This window comes from Oryx dammah, unplaced genomic scaffold (genome assembly GCF_014754425.2).
Source record: "Oryx dammah isolate SB20612 unplaced genomic scaffold, SCBI_Odam_1.1 HiC_scaffold_10, whole genome shotgun sequence".
Classification (NCBI taxonomy): Eukaryota; Metazoa; Chordata; class Mammalia; order Artiodactyla; family Bovidae; genus Oryx; species Oryx dammah.
Genome location: NW_024070194.1, coordinates 57,052,344 through 57,074,968, shown reverse-complemented (window position 1 = coordinate 57,074,968; position 22,625 = coordinate 57,052,344). Strand labels below are relative to the sequence as shown.

General features: G+C 37.2%; 1 protein-coding gene across 1 annotated transcript in view; it reads left to right on the top strand.

Moving 5' to 3' along the window:
• The window catches only part of GPR158 (G protein-coupled receptor 158), a 303,836-nt gene that overhangs the window by 276,050 nt on the left and 5,161 nt on the right, over positions 1 to 22,625 (top strand). The window contains exons 7-10 of the mRNA XM_040248562.1: positions 695 to 933; positions 12,694 to 12,832; positions 16,819 to 16,924; positions 22,424 to 22,570. Of these exons, the coding sequence (XP_040104496.1) occupies positions 695 to 933; positions 12,694 to 12,832; positions 16,819 to 16,924; positions 22,424 to 22,570 (631 nt within the window). The remainder of the gene's footprint in view (positions 1 to 694; positions 934 to 12,693; positions 12,833 to 16,818; positions 16,925 to 22,423; positions 22,571 to 22,625) is intronic.

The window sequence follows — 22,625 nt, the reverse complement described above, 5'->3', positions numbered from 1 at the left end:
TTTCAGAGATGAAACAGTTCTTAGATATCATGTAATCCGGTAGTTCTCAACCCTGGCTATGCATTTGAGTCATATATACGCCAAAAAAATGAATGTAGTTCTTGTAGGTCATATCCCAGTCTTCTTCTTTAATGCAATAGTCTGATTGAGGGGTATTTAAATAGTCCTCTTATTGTTTTTGCTTTTGTACTCATAATTATTTTTCATTTTGTGAGATGATGACAAAGGGAGGCTACAAAAAATTATTTTCAAAAAATACCTTTTATAACATTATACTATAAAGAATAACTCATTTAAGGAAGTTTTTGACTTGTATAATGTAAAACCCAACTACCAACTTTCAGGACTATCTTTTGATCCCTTAGAAACCCAGTTTGAGCAGTGTTTGCCTGTGGATCTTTCTAAGGTCCTGAGACTTTTCCTTGAAATATTAAGACATCCTCAAAAGAATTCCATCCTACACAAATCTACTGACTCACTGACCTCTAACACAGGATATTTGTTCTGCTACTGGAAGATAAAATAGAAAGAAATACAGTAAAAATAACAAGTGACACTTTTTTTTTTTAGTGTTAAAATTCTGCCTAAGTAAGTTTGGGTAGATTTAGATTTCACCAAGAAAGATCAGATATTTTAGAGATTTACTTCCTGGGTGTTAGGTTTGCCTTCACATTTTGATGTCTTGCTCTCCCAGGGTTTTGAAGGTGTTTCTTTCACGAACAGCCCAGCGGATTCCATACATGACTGGTGGACGTGTCATGAGGATGCTGGCGGTCATTCTCCTGGTAGTGTTCTGGTTTCTCGTTGGCTGGACATCATCTGTTTGCCAGAATTTGGAGAGGCAGATTTCGCTCATTGGCCAAGGGCGAACGTCAGATCGCCTCATCTTCAGTATGTGCCTCGTCGAGCGCTGGGATTACATGACAGCAGCCGGTACGTGGTCACTCAGCTTGTGCAGTTGTCTTGTGTTTGCCCACTAGTATGACAACGGACTTCCTTAGAAGCCTTGCCAAACCCTTTCACAAACTCTAGAGGAATTTTACCCATTTGGTTTTGGTGAAACAATATTACAAAACGGATAATAATGATATGTGGAATGCAAACTTTTTCTGGGAGTTCCCATTATTTTTCAGAGGTGTGCAGCTTTGTTCAGAAAATGTCCTTCTTTGTGCAAGAAGGAGAAACACAGTAAGTAAAGCCAGCTTCTTTATACAGACTTTTTGCTTTCCATACTATCAATGTGTCCCCATTTGGCTAACAGTATCGATTCTTTTGACTTCTTTCTTTATTTTGGGAGAAAAAAGGAAATGTGCTGGTATTTTTAATATCATTTGGGTCCTATGATATATCAGACTTGCTCTCTATAGAGTGCTTTGGGAAAAATTTCTAATTTATCTTTCCTCTAAAGATAATTTATTGGGAACTCTCTGCAGTTCTGGTATTACACAAACACAGAACCTTGCTACTTGTGGGGAGTAAGTTATGTGACTGAGAAACTGGAGAACTTAGAAGAAGTCCATGATGAGTTGGGCCAAAAACACAGATTATTTTTCTGGTACCTCAGTTTTTTGAAAAATGAGAAAGAGAAAATTCCATAGGAATTTTTCTGTTGTTAATATTGGGCTAGTTTTAAACTAAGCCTGCAAAGATACAAAAACATTTTATTATTTTGTTATCATTCCCGTCAGTCAACCAGGGACAATTCTTAACTTTCTTTGGCAGATGTCAAAAATAAAAACATGAATTTAATTCCCATTATCTATCTCCCCCATATTGGCAGTTGTTTGTGGAATGTTCACATTTAGTATTTTGCTAGAAGCTCATAAAATGTGTACATTGTTTACAATTTGAATGGAATAATATTTTTCTGGAGGGGGTATTTTAGGACTCATATAAGCCTGATATCTGTAGTAGTAAAGCTATGTGGGTACATAAAGGGAATGGTTATAGCACTATAATAATATATAAAGTCAGTCATCATTATTTTGATCAATAGCAATGAAAATATCTGTAGTTCCATATCAGTAGATATCAATATCAGTATTAGAAGATAAAGCATGGAACCAAGGTGTAGGAAGCAGTTCTGATTCTGACTTTCATCTGAATGTGAAAATTAAACAAATTGTGTAGATAAAAAATTTCTACTTAATTAGATACCTGTAACATTAGTTTACATTCTTCAATCCAAGTTGACCAAACTAGGAAAAATCATTTCCCAATATTACTATGAAGAAAAGCACATTACATTTCTTTTATGTTTTACAAAGAATACAATATTCAAAATACATAATGAGGCGTCATTAGGTTGGCAATGAGGAAGCAGAATGAAGCCCAAGAATTTGCTCTGTAACAGGTTCCCAGGTGATGCTTCTGCTTTTGGGTGTGAGACCACACTTTGAGAAGTATTGCTGTATGTCTTTCTCCATTCTAATGATGCCAACTCCAAAATCCCTGAATTGGGGTTGGGGCGGGGGGTGAGTGTGGGTGTGTGTGTCTTCTAAAAGCAACCTGGATGAGTTTACTGATTGATCACATCACTTTCTGATTCTCCAAATTCCTTTAACAGATTTTCAAGACTCACAGTAAACTTAAGCAGCATTGTTAATCCAGCATTATTTACAGTGTATTTTAACATTACCCTCTTTTCCAGTTAGGCATTTCCTTCATGTTTCACACAGTTGCTACCCACCTCCACCACTCTTCCTATCAAAGGAAATATTCTTTATACCTCTTTATAATATTCTAAATATTACTCATGCCTCAAAGAACTTCTCTTTTATAAAATTCCTAGGTTCTAGTCCAAATGGTTGTCTTCCTTCATTGAACTACCACTGTACCAAGAGACTTTACCACCTAATTTTGCTTTTGATTCTCACTTATCTTTATAACCCAATAGTAAACTACCTGATGAGAGGAATAAGTCTCTTATATATTTTATATGTACCATAAAGTCTTCAGTACTAGAGACATTATAGGTACATAGTAGATCTTGTTTATTATAGAAAATTCTTATATATAAAGAAAGTTTATGTAAAATGAACTACAGGTTACTGTCAGTCCTGTATTCATATTTATTTCCACATAGAGATCACAAATGTGACCTTCTTTAGGGTGCAAAATACTTTAAAGTAAAAGACTAATGATAAGGTATAGAGATCAGTAGGTAAGAGGACGTTAAATGTTTGGTGATAATATTTTTATCTTTTAGTGATTATTTTTGTCCTACTGAATAATTTACTGAACTACTAATAAACTACTGAAACACCTTAATTTCAAAATTACACTTTTCTTGCAGTGACACAGTTCTCTGAAGAAAACTCAAGACATGTGATTTAACAACAGGAACAAATATTTTAAATTAAGACTATCTTGAAAACTCAAGAGACATGTGGTTGCTGTAAAATTTTTTTTCCACACCACCCTACAATGGTTGCATTTATTTCTCTTTTGGCGTGTAGCATTAGATATTCTATATTTAACCGCTCTTAATGTTTGCTAATGTGTACCTCTTTGCAGTTCTCTTTATATATTTCTGTAAGTAGCATATTTGCCATTAGATTTTTTATATCCAAGCTGTTATTCAAGAATAAATTAATGTATCTTCAGTCTGCCAGAAAGAAGCATGTACTGAAAGCTAACTTATTCCCCATTTCCTAAACAGAAATAATTGTGTGCAGGGAAAGGATAGAGATAGGCTTTAGCTTGAAGCTGTTGTGAGAAATCTGTGTCAAGAAGCTGTGTATACTTATATTAATGTCAGGAGTCAATTTCAAAAAAACAAAAAAGTGATGTTAATATATTGATAAACAGATCAGTTTTACCTGTCTGAAACTGTTTTTTTTAATACAAATTAAAGAATCGTTTGAGTGTGATACTAGTTTTTCCACTGAAGTAGAACTCTAGTTAGAAATATGAGTCATAAATTTAAGGAATGGGTCCTTTCTACTTTTTGCTCACTCCAGAACTGCCCATGTAGGTGATTTTCCTATCACAAGTGTTTCAGAGGAGGAATCAGGTATAGAAAACTACTGGGAAGAAACCTGATTCTTCTCTTGCCTCATATATTTTAAACACAAAGGCAGACAATGTGTTCAGTAATTCAATTTGTTGTACGCCAGTGTTTAGAAGGGACTGAGAAGAATACAGTAACACTTGCTGAGTTACATAGGGAAATTCTAGAATAGCAATTGTTTCTCAGGATTTAAATACTTAATTCTCCTAGAAGATTAAGCTATATTGTGACAGGTGAAATGTGGTACAGCACCCTTTAATGAGTACTGGGGAAAATAGATTAGACGTCCTTTCCATCTGACTTGGATTAATGTTCATGATTTAGGTTCATTTACATGCATCTTTTTTTGTTCTAATGTACCATATGCCTTAATCCTGCTGCATCATTTGTTACCATTTTTTAAATGTATTTTTAATTTTCAAAGAAATGAAAGCTTGACTGCATTGATAGGCTTGAGCTATGTCATGAGAAACTTCATACATACTTTTTTTTGGGGGGGGAGGGTTGTTTTTTTATGTTGTTTTATTTATTTATTTTAAGTTTTTTAATTTTATACTGTACCTTATTGAATCATAATCTGTGAACTTGTAATATATTTAAACATAATGACTTGATATATGATACACTGTGAAATGATTCCCCTAGTCAAGTTAATTAACATATTCATCAACTCACATAGTTTTCTGGGAGAGGTTTGTGTATATGTGTAAGAATGCTTAAAATCCATTCTCTTAGCAAATTTCAAGTATAGTTACTGTGCTGTACATTAGATCCTCAAAATGTATCCATCTTTTAACAACATCTGTAGCCTTTAACCAATCTCTCCTTATCCCCACAACTTCAGCCCCTGTCAATCACCTTTGTACTGTTTCTATGTGTTCAATGTGGTTTTGTTGTGTTGTGTTGTGTTTAGATTCTATATATGATATAGACATACTTTTTGAAGGCCTTTTCCATAGCTTCTTGAATGAATAAAGTGAGATTATTTTCCTTGTTTATCTACATACTACCTCTTCTGAACAATGTTTTATTTCTTTGAGGAGTAGTTATGATGCTGAAGGGCTGAGAGAAAGGATAAATTAATTTTGTTCCTTCATTTTATCCTTACAATTCCATTTTTCTTTTTAGAAGTGAAGAAATTTTGGGATGGGGTCTTGGGGCAGTACCTAAAAGACAAGGAGCAGTAGTGATCATAGCTTCTAAGGAGTTTCAGCTCCCCCGTGGAACCACTGGATGGGGAAAAAAGGTTTTGTTGCTTCAGTAGATAGCCTATAGATTAACTCTGTTGTCAAAAGATTTCGGCAGCTCTTTTACTCATACTAAGATGCCTGCTGCTAAATCACTTCAGTCGCGTCCGACTCTGTGCGACCCCATAGACGGCAGCCCACCAGGCTCCCCCATCCCTGGGATTCTCCAGGCAAGAACACTGGAGTGGGCTGCCATTTCCTTCTCCAGTGCATGAACGTGAAAAGTGAAAGTGAAGTCACTCAGTCATGTCTGACCCTTAGCGACCCCATGGACTGCAGCCTTCCAGGCTCCTCTGTCCAGGGGATTTTCCAGGCAAGAGCGCTGGAGTGGGGTGCCATCGCCTTCTTGCTGTGGTCCAGCCCTGGTGGATCCAGGGTAATTTGAAGCGGGGACGGCATGGCGAGAGAGATATATAGATTTAGAGAGAGATAAGGAAAGAGTTTGGAGTTAAGAGAATAAAGGAGAGAAAGAGGCTGTATTCCTTGGTTTACATAGAAAGCCAAAAAAGCCCTGAGGCAAGGGACTTGAACTGTCTACGTAGGGCCACAGGCACCTGCTTGAATAGTGGAGGGTGCCCCTCCTTGGGCTCCCTCTTGCGTGGGTCTTAGAAGCCCGGGCAAATAAGTAGACAAGGCTAACCTCTATGCCCCAGATGGGAATCAGCCAGAAAATAGAGTAAGAAAGAAAAGAAGACACGGAGGAACCAGTCTTTCCAGGAACTGGCCCATCCTTTATTGTCCGGGAAAGCCTTTTATACTTTTGGTTGTGCATAGAGATCAATGGATAATACAAAGTTATGCAGCATCAGCAGCCCTGACTCTTATCGAGACCAGGCTTTCTCTCTGCATACCTAGCTGTATACACAAGTCTTAGGTGATTTACATCATCTTCTGGCCAGGAGGCCTATTAGCATTTTATGGCCCTTTTCTGATAAGGGTCTGTCAACCCGAAAACTTATTTTCCTTAAAAGTGTTGTTCTTACTAAAGTCTGGTGCCACTCTCAGAAAGCACTAATTAAGGTTACATTCTTATATAGCAAGGACACAACAATTTATAACAAGGAAAGAGGAGTACAGTGATTTATAACAAAGAGAAAGTTCACTAACTCAAAAGTCTAGTGTTGCTAACATCAAAACTACTATATTCCTTTTTCTATATCCAATTACATTGATTAATATCCTCCAGGTGCCTAAAGGATAAAGAATATGGAGGCCTGGCAGCAGTCATTGACTCAACAGTGAAAGCCATCACCAACATAATTTTTAGCTCTTTAGAAAAGGCTCTATATCTTTAAGATGTTTTAAGCTTCGTGCCTCTCGAGGTTGGGGGGCTGTAAACAATCACAAGTTGTAAAAGTGTCTAACTGTCAGGCAAATTAGAGAGCCATCAGAGGGATTTGAGCTGAGACACTCCTTTCATATGCAGGAGACCAGTTAGAGCTCTAAGTTAACTTTTTCCAGAGAAAGGTGGTTGGGGATAGCCCCCTGTAATGTCAGAAGAGTATAGTATAGCAGACAGTAAACAGACAGATTTTGGTTTCAGGGTAGATGCTCAGGCAGAGGACCCCTTGAGACCTGACTCGCCTTGCCCCGTCAGGTCTCTCCGCATGACCTTGTCATGGGTGGGATCTCCCGTGCTGGCTCCCGGCACCTTCTCCGACTGAGATGACTATCATAGTTTAAAAACAAGCTGCTAACCCATATGGACTGCAAATTCCAGCCTGTTATACCCCCATCCCACTCCGATGTCTGCAGTAACTGTGGCAAGCAGAGGCCAAACCTTCTTGTGAGGTTTAAGTATGGAGGAACAGGAAGGTTTGTGAGTTTTCCTATTTCAGCTCACTGAGACCCATTCCCCACAGTAGTCAAAACCAATACCAATGTCTATGCCTCTAGTAATAAAGCAAAAGGAAGTCTCCATTGAAGGATATAATTTAGAGAACATAGGTCAGGAGAACCAGGAGACCTGGGATCCAAACTCTTCATGGTGAATCAGCAGGGGTAGAACCAGCCTCTCAGTGGGCGTGTCCATGGGCATGTCCTACGGCCCAGCTCTGCCCATCCCTTCCTTACTGCTCCCAGGAGCTGAGAAGGGGGCAGGCATTCCCGGCCCGCAGAGTCCTAGTTGTGAACTCTGGCAACATCCATCTTTTCCATGCTTCTCAGATGAATACACTGATTTTACGACAAACAGAATTCCTGCAACTCACCAACCACCCCCTTCACGGCCACATCCACACACTCAAAAAATGTACCCCCAAGACCACGTGGTCTCACAAAGTCAATCCTCCCTTTAAAATTCTACCAGAAGTATGCTTTTCATTGTTTCCACCACTGTAAATCTCACACCTATCTTTATTTAAATCAAAGAAAATACAAATAATCCTCCAGAATATCAAGGTTTCTGTCTGCAGCCAAACCCTGGAATGCTTGAATTTGAGCTGTTTTCAAGCATTATTTAGTTGTTTGATCTAATGATAACTTCTGTGCAGTCCACCATATTATTAGAATAAAATGGAGTAAGTTTACTTTGTAAAGTTTCTAAGTGGATAGGATTTAGAGAAAAACAGAAGACGACATTAAAAGAAACACTTGGAAAAAGAAAGCTAAATGTTTCATTTAGTTGTGAATGTAAAATATTTAGTTGTGCCATGTAAAAATAATTTTTAAATGTGCTAAGAAGCAGAAGGGCTCCCCAGTGGCTTAGAGGGTAAAGAATCCGTCTGCAGTGTGGGAGACCTGGGTTCAATCCCTGGGTTGGGGATATCTGCTAGAGGAGGGCATGAACCCACTTCAGTATTCTTGCCTGGAGAATCCCCATGGACACAGGAACATGGTGAGCTACAATCCTGGGGTCACAAAGAGTCAGACACAACTGAGTAAGAAGCACACAAGAAGCATAAAACATTATTAATACAAAATGCCTTTGCAGCATGGCAAAGCAGAGGATCACAACTTGAGAGTCGTTTGTACTTTGAGGTTGCTTTTCTCCAGCCCTTGTGGGTGTTCTAAGATCACCAACCTGGGACATCTTCAGTGTCAAAAAACTAATATTATTTCTCACTCCTTTGTTTGACCCAGGCCTTTGGAAAGATAACTTGAAATTACTTTCATTATGGTATATTAATTTTTTAAAGGCTATGGTAGTTAACTTTTAAATGAAATGTTATTCCTTATAGATTAAAAATGGAATACCTCAGTTTTCTGAAAGCCTTATTTGAATCTTTAAATATAAACATAATTACCTTTTTAACTATACCCATGCCTCCCATCAGTTGTTTGCCACCAGAAATTATTTTCTAAAGCAGAAGCACAACATATATTTCAACCCCCATGAAACAGCACTGCAAAATTTGGTAACATCTGCATATTTTCTTTACTGATTGCAGTGTTAGTCTGAAGTTAATTATATGAAACTGACTTTTATTCCTCAGCACAACTTTTATAAATCACATTTAGTTTAATTGGTACTTTGAATAATAAATTGTTTTTCTGCTGGAGCATATTGTTTGATATTGCTAATGAAATGATTTTAATGTTCAGCTTAGCTGTTTGGAGCTTATTTTGTCTTATATTTTTAAATGTAATTCTCCATTGAAGCACACTAATTAACTTGATAACTACTTTCCTTTTTTTTTTTTAAAAAAAAGTGTCCAGTATAAAATTATATAAAAACACTGCTGTAAGTGGCCAGGAGATAATGTTTTCATAATTCAGCTTTATGTGGATCCTTCAACTACAGCACATTTTTGAGCTAGTGTTATTTAATAATATTCTGTATTCATCATTCTTGAGTCTCAAGTACCACACACTTAGTGGCCCATCAATAAGTATCATTTGCCTTTATTAATCATAATGCCAGTATGATCTTTAAATTGTGTATATAAATGTTAGATGGATCTAGACATCCATCAGTGTTAAGTGGAGTGGCAAGGTAACAGAAAGCCTGTATCTCTTAAATATATGAAACTGATATCATTTATATTCATTCAATTCAACAAATATTTATTAAATCTTATCCATGTGTGATCAGTATCCTTGCTATCATCTTTGTGGGCAAAGGTAGAAAAAAATAATTGAAAGACTTAGTTTTTGTCCTGATAAATATCATCACAGTCAGGGCTCAAGACTCCATGAACAGTTTTCTCCTAGTTATATATTGTGTGGCATATTATTCTCTGCATTGTGTGGTATAGATAGTTAAAAACTGTAAAAGATTAGAGGAAGGAAAATTCAATGTAAGTTAGAATCATGGCTGGGGACCTAGGGATGGAGGTGGGACCTGAATCGAACATCAAAAGATTGGTTAATATTTGGAATTGTGGATGAGAGGAGATTTTGTATGCTAGTAATAGCATAAACTCCTTGGAAGAAAAGTTATGACCACGTAGATAGCATATTCAAAAGCAGGGACATTACTTTGCCGACTAAGGTCCATCTAGTCAAGGCTATGGTTTTTCCTGTGGTCATGTATAGATGTGAGAGTTGGACTGTGAAGAAGGCTGAGCGCCAAAGAATTGATGCTTTTGAAGTGCGGTGTTGGAGAAGACTCTTGAGAGTCCCTTGGACTGCAAGGAGATCCAACCAGTCCATTCTGAAGGAGGTCAGCCCTGAGATTTCTTTGGAGGGAATGATGCTAAAGCTGAAACTCCAGTACTTTGGCCACCTCATGAAAAGAGTTGACTCATTGGAAAAGACTCTGATGCTGGGAGGGATTGTGGGGCAGGAGGAGAAGGGGACGACAGGGGATGAGATGGCGGGATGGTATCACTGACTGGATGGACATGAATCTGAGTGAACTCTGGGAGTTGGTGATGGACAGGGAGGCCTGGCGTGCTGCGATTCATGGGGTCACAAATAGTCGGACACGACTGAGCAACTGAACTGAACTGAACTGAATAGCATAAACAAAGACTCAGAAGCAAGAATCTTTGGAGTGTTCAGAAGACAGTGAGTCTTCCTGGTTCAGCTCAGAGTTCACATTGGGGAACTCTGGGAGTTCATGTTGGTTGTATGACACGAGGTCATAGAGGGCCAAGCACTTATAAAATAATAGTGAACTGCTGAAGATTTCTAAATGAAGATACAAGCAGTTCCTCACAAGAGCTCACCCGAAGGTCAGAGACGAGACAGGAAATCACGGTCTAAGAACTACACGAGCACGGAAGAATAAGGCCAAGCAAGGGGGCAGCTGACAGGATGCCCTGGGGGTAAGAAAGTCTTGAAGCTTTCTGACAAGAAAGTTACCAAAGTCTTGAAACATGTCTGCCCTGGCAGGAACCCCTGTAGTCTTCCTTTGGGAACAGAAATTAATTCCAGTGTCCTAAGTGGGTATGAATGAATCTTCTAAGGGAAATATTAATACGAATCAGTGAACCGAAATGGAGATCTGGACAAATCCTGCTATGATCAAAGTGGAGTTTTAGAAAAATGAACTTGTCACTGTTATAAAGAATGAATTAATATAGGGTGAATCCAGGTTTAGATGGGCAGTTGATAAATAAGGAGTAAACTTACAGGAACTTAGGCAAAGATTGTAATTGTGGGCATTGAGAGAAGTGATACATATGAAAAATAAGTCTAGGTAGAAATGTATCAGTGAAAGGTGCTCTGAGATTTCAAACCTGAGTGAAGAGGCAATAGTAATATCATGGACAAGCCTTAGGAAAGGAAAGGAAGCCTTAGGAAAGGAAAGGAAGCCTTAGGAAAGGAAACTTTCCATGAAGACCTTTTCCCAATCCAGTAAGCTTGGCTAGGAAGAACATTCACAGACATGGCCAGTGGCCAACATACAGAATAATCAAGACCTCCACTCTCATATCATGGAGATCTTTGAGTGAGGTTCATTTTCTCTTTGGCTTTTGACCATATCAGGGTTTTTGAGTAACTCTTGAAAAATGTGTTTACTTAGGGCTTATTGTTTAAATACTGGTAGAAATATGCTCAAACTTTAGCAGGTAAAACACCTGGGCATATGGAACTGGAAATCAGTATTTCAGTATGCAACTAGATTACCTCTAGGTAATGCATTTTGTGAAATGTTTTTGCTAATTAGAGCTTTCTTTTTGTTAATCAGTATTACTGTCCCATGAGGTCACGCCACTAAGACAGAGAAAATGCATCGTAACAGTTACCTGGTCAGAATAGGTTAAAGTAACAATGTTCAGTTTGAAAAAAATAGTCAAAAGAGGGACTTCCCTAATGGGTCACTGGTGGAGAGTCCTGCCCTTGCCTGGCAGTGCTAGAGACATGGGTTCAATCCCTGGTCTGGGAAGATCCCACATGCCATGGAGCAGCTAAGCTCCTGTGCCATAGCTACTGAACCTGTGCTCTAGATCCCACGTACCTCAACTACTGAAGCCCACACACCCTGGAGCCTGTGCTCCACAACTAGAGAAGCTACCAAATGAGAAGTCCATGCATCACAATGAAGAGTAGCCCCTGCTCACCACAAGCAGAGAAAGTCTGAGCATAGCAACAAAGACCCAGCACAGCCAAAATTTTTTTTTTTTAATTTCAAAAAGTCAAAGGAGATGTTTAACAAAAAGAACTAATTATTTAACATTTGTTTTTATTTATCTGATGTCATCCCTATCAGAAACTGTTAAGTGCTTTCTGTCCATTATTTCATGTCATTAGCAAATAGCCCTATGAAATATGTACTTTTATTATCCTCATTTTCCAGAGAAGGAAACTGTGACCAGAAGGTTAACTTGCATCAGATAATGCAAAGTTAATTAGGGATCCAGCCAGAATTCCCCATCAGGTCTAGCATGACTCTGAATCCCTATCCTTAACTGCCACAATATATTGTCTCTTCTGCCTTGAGCAAGCGAAAAAAGTAATGGTGAATTTCACTAAAACTTTGGCATATACTCACCAAAGATTAGATATCTGTCAGGTGTGAAAACCATGATGGCTCACTTATAAAATATGCCACTGCATGTTTAGCAACCAGTTTTCTCACAGTTCAGGCAATGGAGGTCTTTGAACCAGACTCAGTGCATTAAGAACTTAAATGTCTCGAAGCTGCATGTAAATACATTATAAGCCTTTTGCTACCTTGATGACTTTATTGTGATTCAGAGGCTCTGTGAACAGCTTAAACTTACTTTCGGGATGTGGAAAATTATTTTGCACATTTTAGGAAAAAGCTATTGATTCTCAAAAAAAAAAATCTGAGATACCAAACACTGTTTAAAAAACATTTAATTAAAAAAAATAAAATATACCTATGAAAAATCCTCTATACACCGAATAAAAATTAAAAATAAGCATGGCCTATGTATTCATATGTGAATTACATTTTTGTATGCATCTATTTCTGTGTGTTTCTATCATAGCCACAAAATGCCTGCTAAAGTGCTTAAATTTTACTTCTTCCTTCACCTATAAAACTAACAGCGAATTGTGTGTTTTCTGTTCTTCTCACAGCTGAATTTTTATTCCTCCTGTGGGGTGTTTATCTCTGCTATGCAGTGCGGACGGTCCCTTCAGCATTTCATGAACCGCGCTATATGGCCGTTGCAGTTCATAATGAGCTCATTATCTCTGCTATATTCCATACAATTAGGCAAGTGATCTGTAGAGTCACAAAATAACTGTTTTATTTTTCTGATGTGTTGCAGTTTAATTTAAAACTGGGTAAGATACATAATGGAAAGATTTAGGAAGGATAGTGTTTTGTACATTGACTAATTTCTTTGTCACAGAAATGACAAATGAATATAGATTTGGTTTTTTTTTTTAACTCTGCTGTTCTTAGTTCCTTCTGATGAGCTGTTTATTGCCTTCATTTATTTGAAAGGGAACTCACTGTTATTGTATTATGTTGAACCACTTCTGGGGTTGTCATTGGGTATTGTTTATTGTATGTCATACTTTTTGTTCTGAAGCTATAAAGCAATACATACATATATTATAAAATAGATACAGATAAATCATCTATGATTTCACTCATGTTTTTTATGTTAGTTTATACTTTCAAAATCCTAACACTCAGATAACTTACATATGTGAAATCGGTTGAATTCAAAAGCAAAATCCATTCCAAGTTGATGGTTGGATTTTTGTGTGCAGTTGGATTGTTTTCATCCTCACACTGTAGGGATGACTTTCTATGGTAAGAATATATGGCCTGGCCCTCCGTTTCTTGTTATTCTGTATGGTTCCATACCAAAGAGTACAAAGAAGAAAGAAAGTGGCTTATGAAAAATGAAGAAAATGAAAGATGCATGACTTATCTTTTGAGAATTTTCACCTGATTCATAATTGAAAATAAATCTCAGCAAGAAAATAAAAGGAATCCATTAGTTTGAAAAACAACAAAGAGATGCCATTCAATTACTTGATATACATTAAAAGTTAAGACACACTTAAAGTAATTAGAAATTTTGAGTATTAGTCTTGGCCCTCAGTGGAAAGATAGAGATTAATGAAAGGATGAAAAAGTGATGATCTGTGGAAGTTTTATTGTAGTCAGTAATCATAAAATGATGTCTTGCATTCAGTTGATATCTGAATGCACAGCCACACTTCAGAAAACACTGTTTTAACAGAGCTAAAAAGTGATAGGAAACATGTTAAATACTTGTTAAAAATAACTTTCCTATTTTGCTTAGACCTTTCCTACAGAGTCCCGAACAGCCCACCAGCTCAACCAGAAGAATCATACAAACCATGAGCTTATATTTAGACACAAGCTCTATTCAAGGATAAGAAGCAATAACAATTTAAATCAGCTGGATCTATCTTGGCAAATTTTTCCTGGAGTGAAATAATATTAAATAAGGCACCCAACATCAGCAAAGATATTTTATATCAATAGGATATATATGTTCTTCTTATCTGCTTAAAATATGAAATTATGTATACATATATGTATTTGTACATGCATATATATAAATTAAAAACTATTACTACAGATTATGTACAGATTTGCTATCTTTCTTACCAAACTATCAGACTGAACAAAAAGAACCTAAAATAACCTAAAATGGTTAAGTCTAAAAGGATGAATAATGAGAAAGCATTTTGCTCAGTAAGTTCTAATTCTTTACTTATTTTTAGTACTGAGCAGAAATCTAACTTTTGGGAAAGTGCAGAACTTTAAAAAAGTCTGCCTTTATTCTTAACCTCAATTTTCAAATATTTCTATGCACCTGACTTTTAGACCTATTTAGTTGAAATACTATTTTTTTTAATGTAGCTTTAATACTACTGCAAAATCCAGTTGTTCTTAAGATATTTCTAATCAAAAGTACAACCTAAAAAAAGTCTGTCAGTAATTAAAAGCTGATTAAGGACAACTGATGTTAGTATATTTCAAAATTATTTTTTGGAAGAGTCACTGGTTTAATTCAAAACATACATATCCATTCTTTTCTCTAGATATTGTCAGGCTAGTTTCAACTTCTGTTGGCATTTGAGATAGGAATTCCCTTTACATAGGATGCTTTTAGACTGTAAATCCATCTCCTCTGATATACCTGTCTACTCCAGGACTGGCTATGGCCCCAGAAGATTGGCATTGTATTATTTTCAGGGGTACATTTTATATTGCTTCAGTGCTTCAATACTCTTGTCTCAAAGACTGTAACTTTTTATTGAGTAAGATAATCCTATTTTAGCTCTTAAAAAGAAATCTTACCTGACCTAGCACAGATAGGATTCCAAAGTATTCCATCCCTGAACACAGTGAATATTCAGTCATGTTCAAAGCAGGTATGAAGCTACCCTTATCACAAAGGAATTCAGAAAGATGTTAATCCAGAGAATCTCTTTTAGTTGTCTGTGAAAGACCATAGTCGTTTTGCACTTCTGTCTATGTTGCTTATGTCTTCAGACACAGGGAAAAGACTCTCTCTGCATTTTGATAACCCCTGAGCTTCCATTTGACCTTGATTTTGGAGGAGTAGGGAGATGGGGGTAAAAATGAGGAAGAAATAGCCTTGATGGAAATTTTATCTTAAATATTAATAATATGTATTTAGTAAATTTGTCTTAAATATGGTATAATGCAGAAATAAAATTAGTCTCCTGTATTTTTAGATTCATATATGTTTATTTCGGGCTTCCCAGGTTGTGCTAGTGGTAAAGAAAGTATGTGTGTTAGTCTTTCAGTCCTGTCCAACTCTTTGTGACCGCATGGACTGTAGCCCGCCAGGCTCCTCTCTGCATAGGATTTCCCAGGCAAGAAGACGGAGTGGATTGGCATTTTCTTCTCCAGGGGGTCTTCCGAACCCAGGGTAAAGAACCTGCCTGCAATGCAGGAGACCCGAGTTCAGTCCCTAGGTCAGGAAGATCCCCTTGAATAGGAAGTGACAACCCACTCTTGTATTCTTGCCTGGAGAATCTCATGGACAGAGGACAGAGGAGCCTGGCAGGCTACAGTCCATAACATTGCAAAGAGCCAGACATGACTGAAGTGACTTAGGACACATGCACACATGTTTATTTCATGATTATATAATAAGCATTCGCTTAGGATTTAGCTTTTCAAATTTGATGATGTGTATCACTGAAACAAAATGCTAATTCTCTAATTCCAAAATCTCATAGTTAGCTTTCATGGATAAACAATAGATGGAAAACATTAAAAGAATATGAGTGCAAAATGCACCTTAATAAAAGCAATACCTGGTTTTTGCATAAAGATGAATCCTTAAAACATGAGTTTTAGTTTGTACATGTACCTACTGATTTGTCAAAATATTCCAAAATTGCGAGGACAGATATCAATAATGAATTTTTCCTACACATGTTACTTGCAGGGCTGTCCTGGAACAGAGCATTATAAATTCCTCTACAAGATTTTAAATATGACATTTCAAATTATTTTAAAATAATTTGATGCTCTATAAAAACTAAAATTTGTATTTTAAAAGATGTACTTTATACATCCACTATATTTCAGTGTTTAAAAATAGTTTAAAATAGATGTACTTTATAACCCATTAGTACATTCATTTTTCCCATTACATTGTTTACCATATCAGTCTCGGGGATCTTTCACTAAAACACATATTTACCCATTTTTTTTCCTTAGTTCTGATTAATGTTTTTAAATGAAGACTGTTATGATCAAGAGTTATTTGACTGTGTCTTATAATCCAAATTTCCCTGAAACAATAAATTTTTACCCTACTCTTCTTTTGAAGAATTCACGTGTTCACTGCTTACGCGTTGCACATTCAACTTACGTACAAAATAAGAAAATGTTTAGTACTTTATATAAGTATATTCTATCTTTCTTACTGTTGATAATTTAAGGAAGTAAAGAGTTTATATCTTATGCATCTAGTTAGGGTTCCTTAGACCCTTATTCTTCTGTGATGAAAATAGTGGGTTGACCAAAAAGTTCATTTGCATTTTAGTCTTTCCGTAAGATCTTACAGAAAAACCTGGAGGAACTTTTTGGCCAATGCAATATATGTTGTAGAAACAGCAGTATGATTTCTTACCTCCTTGCTTTTACTGATACATTGAGGAAAAGCAAGTATCATAGTGTTTTAAGTAGAAATCTTGTTGGGTTGCTAATATGGTGAATTCTCATTTCAGATTTGTTCTTGCCTCAAGACTTCAGTCTGATTGGATGTTGATGCTGTATTTTGCACATACTCATTTGACTGTGACAGTCACCATTGGGTTGCTTTTGATTCCAAAGGTATTTCTCCAACATTCCTTTTCTCTTGCAAGACAGTTATTTTAAATGAGAATGAAATTGGTTCTTCTTTGAAAAATATCTGGCAATATAGGCAAAAGGTGGTGTGAAGATTTGTTTAACATGCTACAGTATTTTTAAAACTCAGGAAACTATTAATAGGCATCTCTTTTCTTTGGAGATTCATTAAACATCTCACATAATATTTAACTACCTTAGTCTGTACAAAACCGTCATCATCCAATTCAGTCCTTTTCCAAACGTTCTGCTATCTATTTATGTTTTAATTATTAGGGGTTCAAGGTGGCCTTTCATTGTAGCTGTAACCTCAAGTTCATTTTTAAACAGAATTATCTTTTTCTATGAATACTCTTATTTGGATTCATATTCAAGAAAGTGTTGTGTTTTAATCATTCAGAGAATTTTTATGTAAATAGAAATAATTATAGCATTGTATAAAAAGGATCTTCCTTAACAATGAAAGATTCTGACAAAGACTTTCTAGGCCGCAATCTGAAGTGGAGGAAAGTGGGCCAGGACTCAGAATACAGAGATTCTGAACTCATGCCCACCCCAACCTGATTCTGTAACATAGTGTCAGCCAAGACTTTTCACCTCTCTGAATTTCAGTTTCCTAATCTATGACATGATAGCAATAAGTCTGCTTGGAATAAAATGATATCAAAGCTTGGAGAGGAAAACATACATATTATCATCATTTTCCTTTCCTACATGTAGAAAAACAAAATATTAGAATATTATATAGCTTTAGAGTGTCCGATAATATCAATTCAGTTCAGTTCAGTCGCTCAGTTGTGTCTGACTCTGCGATCCCATGAATCGCAGCACGCCAGGCCTCCCTGTCCATCACCAACTCCCGGAGTTCACTCAGACTCACATCCATCAAGTCAGTGATGCCATCCAGCCATCTCATCCTCTGTCGTCCCCTTCTCCTCCTGCCCCCAATCCCTCCCAGCATCAGAGTCTTTTCCAGTGAGTCAACTCTTCGCATGAGGTGGCCAAAGTATTGGAGTTTCAGCTTTAGCATCAGTCCTTCCAATGAACACCCAGGGCTGATCTCCTTCAGAATGGACTGGTTGGATCCCCTTGAGGTGCAAGGGACTCTTAAGAGTCTTCTCCAACACCACAGTTCAAAAGCATCAATTCTTTGGTGCTCAGCTTTCTTCACAGTCCAACTCTCACATCCATACATGACCACTGGAAAAACCATAGCCTTGACTAGACGGACCTTTGTTGGCAAAGCAATGTCTCTGCTTTTGAATATGCTATCTAGGTTGGTCATAACTTTTCTTCCAAGGAGTAAGCGTCTTTTAATTTCATGGCTGCAATTACCATGTGCAGTGTTTTGGAGCCCAAAAAAATAAACTCTGACACTGTTTCTACTGTTTCCCCATCTATTTCCCATGAAGTGATGGGACCGGATGCCATGATCTTCGTTTTCTGAATGTTGAGCTTTAAGCCAATTTTTTCACTCTCCTCTTTCACTTTTATCAGACGCTTTTTAGCTTCTCTTCACTTTCTGCCATAAGGGTGGTGTTATCTGCATATCTGAGGTTATTGAGATTTCTCCCGGCAGTCTTGATTCCAGCTTGTGCTTCTTCCAGCCCAGCGTTTCTCATGATGTACTCTGCATAGAAGTTAAATAAGAAGGGTGACAATATACAGCTTTGACACACTCCTTTTCCTATTTGGAACAAGTCTGTTGTTCCATGTCCAGTTCTAACTGTTGCTTCCTGACCTGCATATAGGTTTCTCAAGAGGCAGGTAAGGTGGTCTGGTATTGCCATCTCTTTCAGAATTTTCCAGAGTTTATTGTGATCTACACAGTCAAAGGCTTTGGCATAGTCAAGAAAGCAGAAATAGATGTTTTTCTGGAACTGTCTTGCTTTTTCCATGATCCAGCAGATGTTGGCAATTTGATCTCTGGTTCCTCTGTCTTTTCTAAAACCAGCTTGAACATCTGGAAGTTCACGGTTCATGTATTGCTGAAGCCTGGCTGGAGAATTTTGAGCATTACTTTACTAGCGTGTGAGATGAGTGCAGTTGTGAGGTAGTTTGAGCAGTCTTTGGCATTGCCTTTCTTTGGGATTGGAATGAAAACGGACCTTTTCCAGTCTTAGGGCCACTGCTGAGTTTTCCAAATTTGCTGGCATATTGAGTGCAGCACTTTGACAGCATCATCTTCCAGGATTTGAAACAGCTCAACTGGAATGCCATCACCTCCACTAGCTTTGTTTGTAGTGATGCTTTCTAAGGCCCACTTGACTTCACATTCCAGAATGTCTGACTTTAGGTGAGTAATCACACCATTGTGGTTATCTTGGTCGTGAAGATCTTTTTTGTACAGTTCTTCTGTGTATTCTTGCCACCTCTTAATATCTTCTGCTTCTGTTAGGTCCATACCATTTCTCTCCTTTATCAAGCCCATCTTTGCATGAACTGTTCCCTTGGTATCTCTAATTTTCTTGAAGAGATCTCTAGTCTTTCCCATTCTGTTGTTTTCCTCTATTTCTTTGCATTGATCGCTGAGGAACTCTCCTTGCTATTCTTTGGAACTCTGCATTCAGATGCTTATATCTTTCCTTTTCTCCTTTGCTTTTCACTTCTCCTCTTTTCACAGCTGTTTGTAGGGCTTCCTCAGACAGCCATTTTGCTTTTTTGCATTTCTTTTTCTTGGGGATGGTCTTGATCCCTGTCTCTTGTTCAGTGTCACGAACCTCCATCCATAGTTCATCCAGCACTCTGTCTATCAGATCTAGGCCCTTAAATCTATTTCTCACTTCCACTGTATAATCATAAGGGATTTGATTTAGTTCATACCTGAATGGTCTAGTGGTTTTCCCTACTCTCTTCAATTTAAGTCTGAATTTGGCAATAAGGAGTTCATGATCTGAGCCACACTCAGCTCCTGGTCTTGTTTTTGACATTAGCCAAAATCAGAATTATGATTTCTTTCTCTACCTCAGCTCTCACAATTAACCAAAGCACTGAAATTCAACCTGATTGGAAAAGCCAAGCAATTTTAAACAGAGAGACATGCCTAATTTCTTCCTTACTTGAATGACACCAATTAGTCATAATTTTTGTGGATTAGTCTGTTACTGCAGCTTATCTTAACCATTTTTATACTTTGTATAATATGATTATATTTTTATTAGATGAGTGTATACTCAGACTGTTTATTGATTGATTCAATAAGTTGTTGTTGAGCTCCAGAAAGAATTGAAAGAACATGTTCATATAGAAATTTGTTTATGCTGTCTCTTACCTTGATTGTAGTGAGGCATCATCGGTGTTTGCATATGTCCAGACTCATCAAATTGTAGACATTTAATATGTGTAGTTCTCTGCATATGAATTATATCTCAATAAAGCTGGCTTAAATTTTTTTCTTTAATTTTTACATGAATGTTCATAGCAGCATTATCCACAGTAGCCCAAAAGTGGAAAGAACCCAAATGTCCATCAACTGATAATGTGCAACAAAATGTCAAATACTCACACAATGAAATATTATTTATCAGTTAAAAGAAATAAAGCACTGATACATGCTACAATTTGTACAGTCCTTTAAAACACTATGCTAAGTGAAGGAAGCCAGATAAAAGAGGCCACATATTATATGATTCCATTTATATGAAATGAACTAGACAGCTCTAAAGTGACAGATAGTGGATGAGTAGTGCCATGGGCTGGAGAAAAGAGGGGCTTGGAGTGACTGCTTAATTGGTTTAAAAAGTTTTCTTTTGAGGGTGATGAAAACATTCTGGAATTAGATGGTGGTGATGATTGTACAACATTGGAATATACTAAAAAATACTGGTTTCTATAGTTTAAAATTGAAAATGTTATGATATATGAATTATATCTCAATAAATAAGTAATTTAAAACAGTATTGAGGAGCTTTGTTCAATATCCTAGAATAAGAGTAAGGAACAGACCTAAGTCTGTGCTCTCATGGTACTTATATTCTGGAGGAGAAGAGAAGGAAATGGAAAAGACATACAAAATAAATGTTCAAAATAGTATTTTAGATAGAGATACACGTTAAGGAAAAATCAGAAAGCAGGAAATGGACAATACCTGACAAATTACTGTTTCTTAAGCTCACGATAATCTCTAAGACTTTGCTCAAGAAAAATAATTCCACTCTTATAAGTAATCTCCAGCTGGTTTAACTAATAGCATGTGAGATTTTGGAGGACTGGGGTCTATTTTCTTCATCTTTGTGGCCTCAAGTTTATGGCACATGTGGTTCCCACAAACATACATAGAAGAGTGAGTGGAAAAGCTCATCAGGTTCTGTGGTTTCTCAGCCAGTACCAAATACAAAATATTCATTATTACTTAAAGAATTGCCATTTTACCTATTATCTCCAATTTATGTTCACCTGCCTAGCTGAATATGTGAACAGCCACTGACATTAAAGCATCTCTGTGTTTCTGTGTCAAAGGGTGGTCTATTCATTTTTTAAAGGAATATTTCACCTGATGGCCAGTTGAGAAAAGAGAACCCATGTCCAATTTTCACAGGACAGTCACTTGGTTTATTCATTGGGTAAAGTGTGGCTGGATGCTTTAGATTCTCTCTGTTTCCATCATTTACCCACTTCCCTCATTCTTACTTCTGCACTTGAAGAAGAGTAGAGACAGCAAGACTACACGAAACTGAAAAATGTCCAAAGATTCCATGAAGATAATTAGAATATACCAAAAGGTGATGAAGGAGGAACTTGAGAATACTGATGAGCTAGAGGGGAAAAAAATCTGCTATTTCAGTGATTCTTTGCACTTTTAAACTTAGATACCATCCAGCCCAAGCCCTGTAAGCTAAAAGGATCACCATGCTCCCCAGAGGTTCCATGGCCCAGTTAAGATCTCACTGACAACACAGTCAAGGCTGGAATTCAGAGCTCCTATCCCCTCAGTTTTGAAAGTAGTTTGTTTGAAACTCTGTGATGGACTGAAAGTCACAGTCCTGTGATCATTCCAGTTTGTGCCCATAGATGAAATACAGCCTCCTTTGTGTGAAGTGAGATGACACCAGATAGACCCCACTGCTGGAAAAAAATATTTCCGCTCAGTTGTCAATGGGTCCAAATCGCTGCTTTGAGAGTACAGTGTACTCAGAGTACCCTCAGAGAATCTTTCTTTGGGTTCTTCTACTTATTTTCATTTTCAAAATGCAAATATCATCGAAGAGAAATAATGTGAGTTAACCTTGGGAACCTGAAAAAAATACAAGAATGAAAATAGAAGTCAAAGAGTGAACCAAGTATTATTAATACCTCATTCTAAGAACTCTATCGTGCAACAAGGACAACAGAACAAAATATGGCAGCAAATCTTTTGTAAAGAGTTCAGTGAATGAATTCATCCTAGCTGAGGTAATGATGTAACATTAGAACCTTTAGAAAAATTGTTATGTCTTGTCCTCCAGTGGATTAATGTCTACAGCTCGTATTGAATCTCTGTTGCAGTTTTCACATTCAAGCAATAACCCACGGGATGACATTGCAACGGAAGCATACGAAGATGAGCTAGACATGGGCCGATCTGGATCCTACCTGAACAGCAGTATCAATTCAGCCTGGAGTGAGCACAGCTTGGATCCAGAAGACATTCGGGTAACGCCAGCATTTCTACTTTTCTGTTTTAGATTAGGCCCATTCATATGTCATA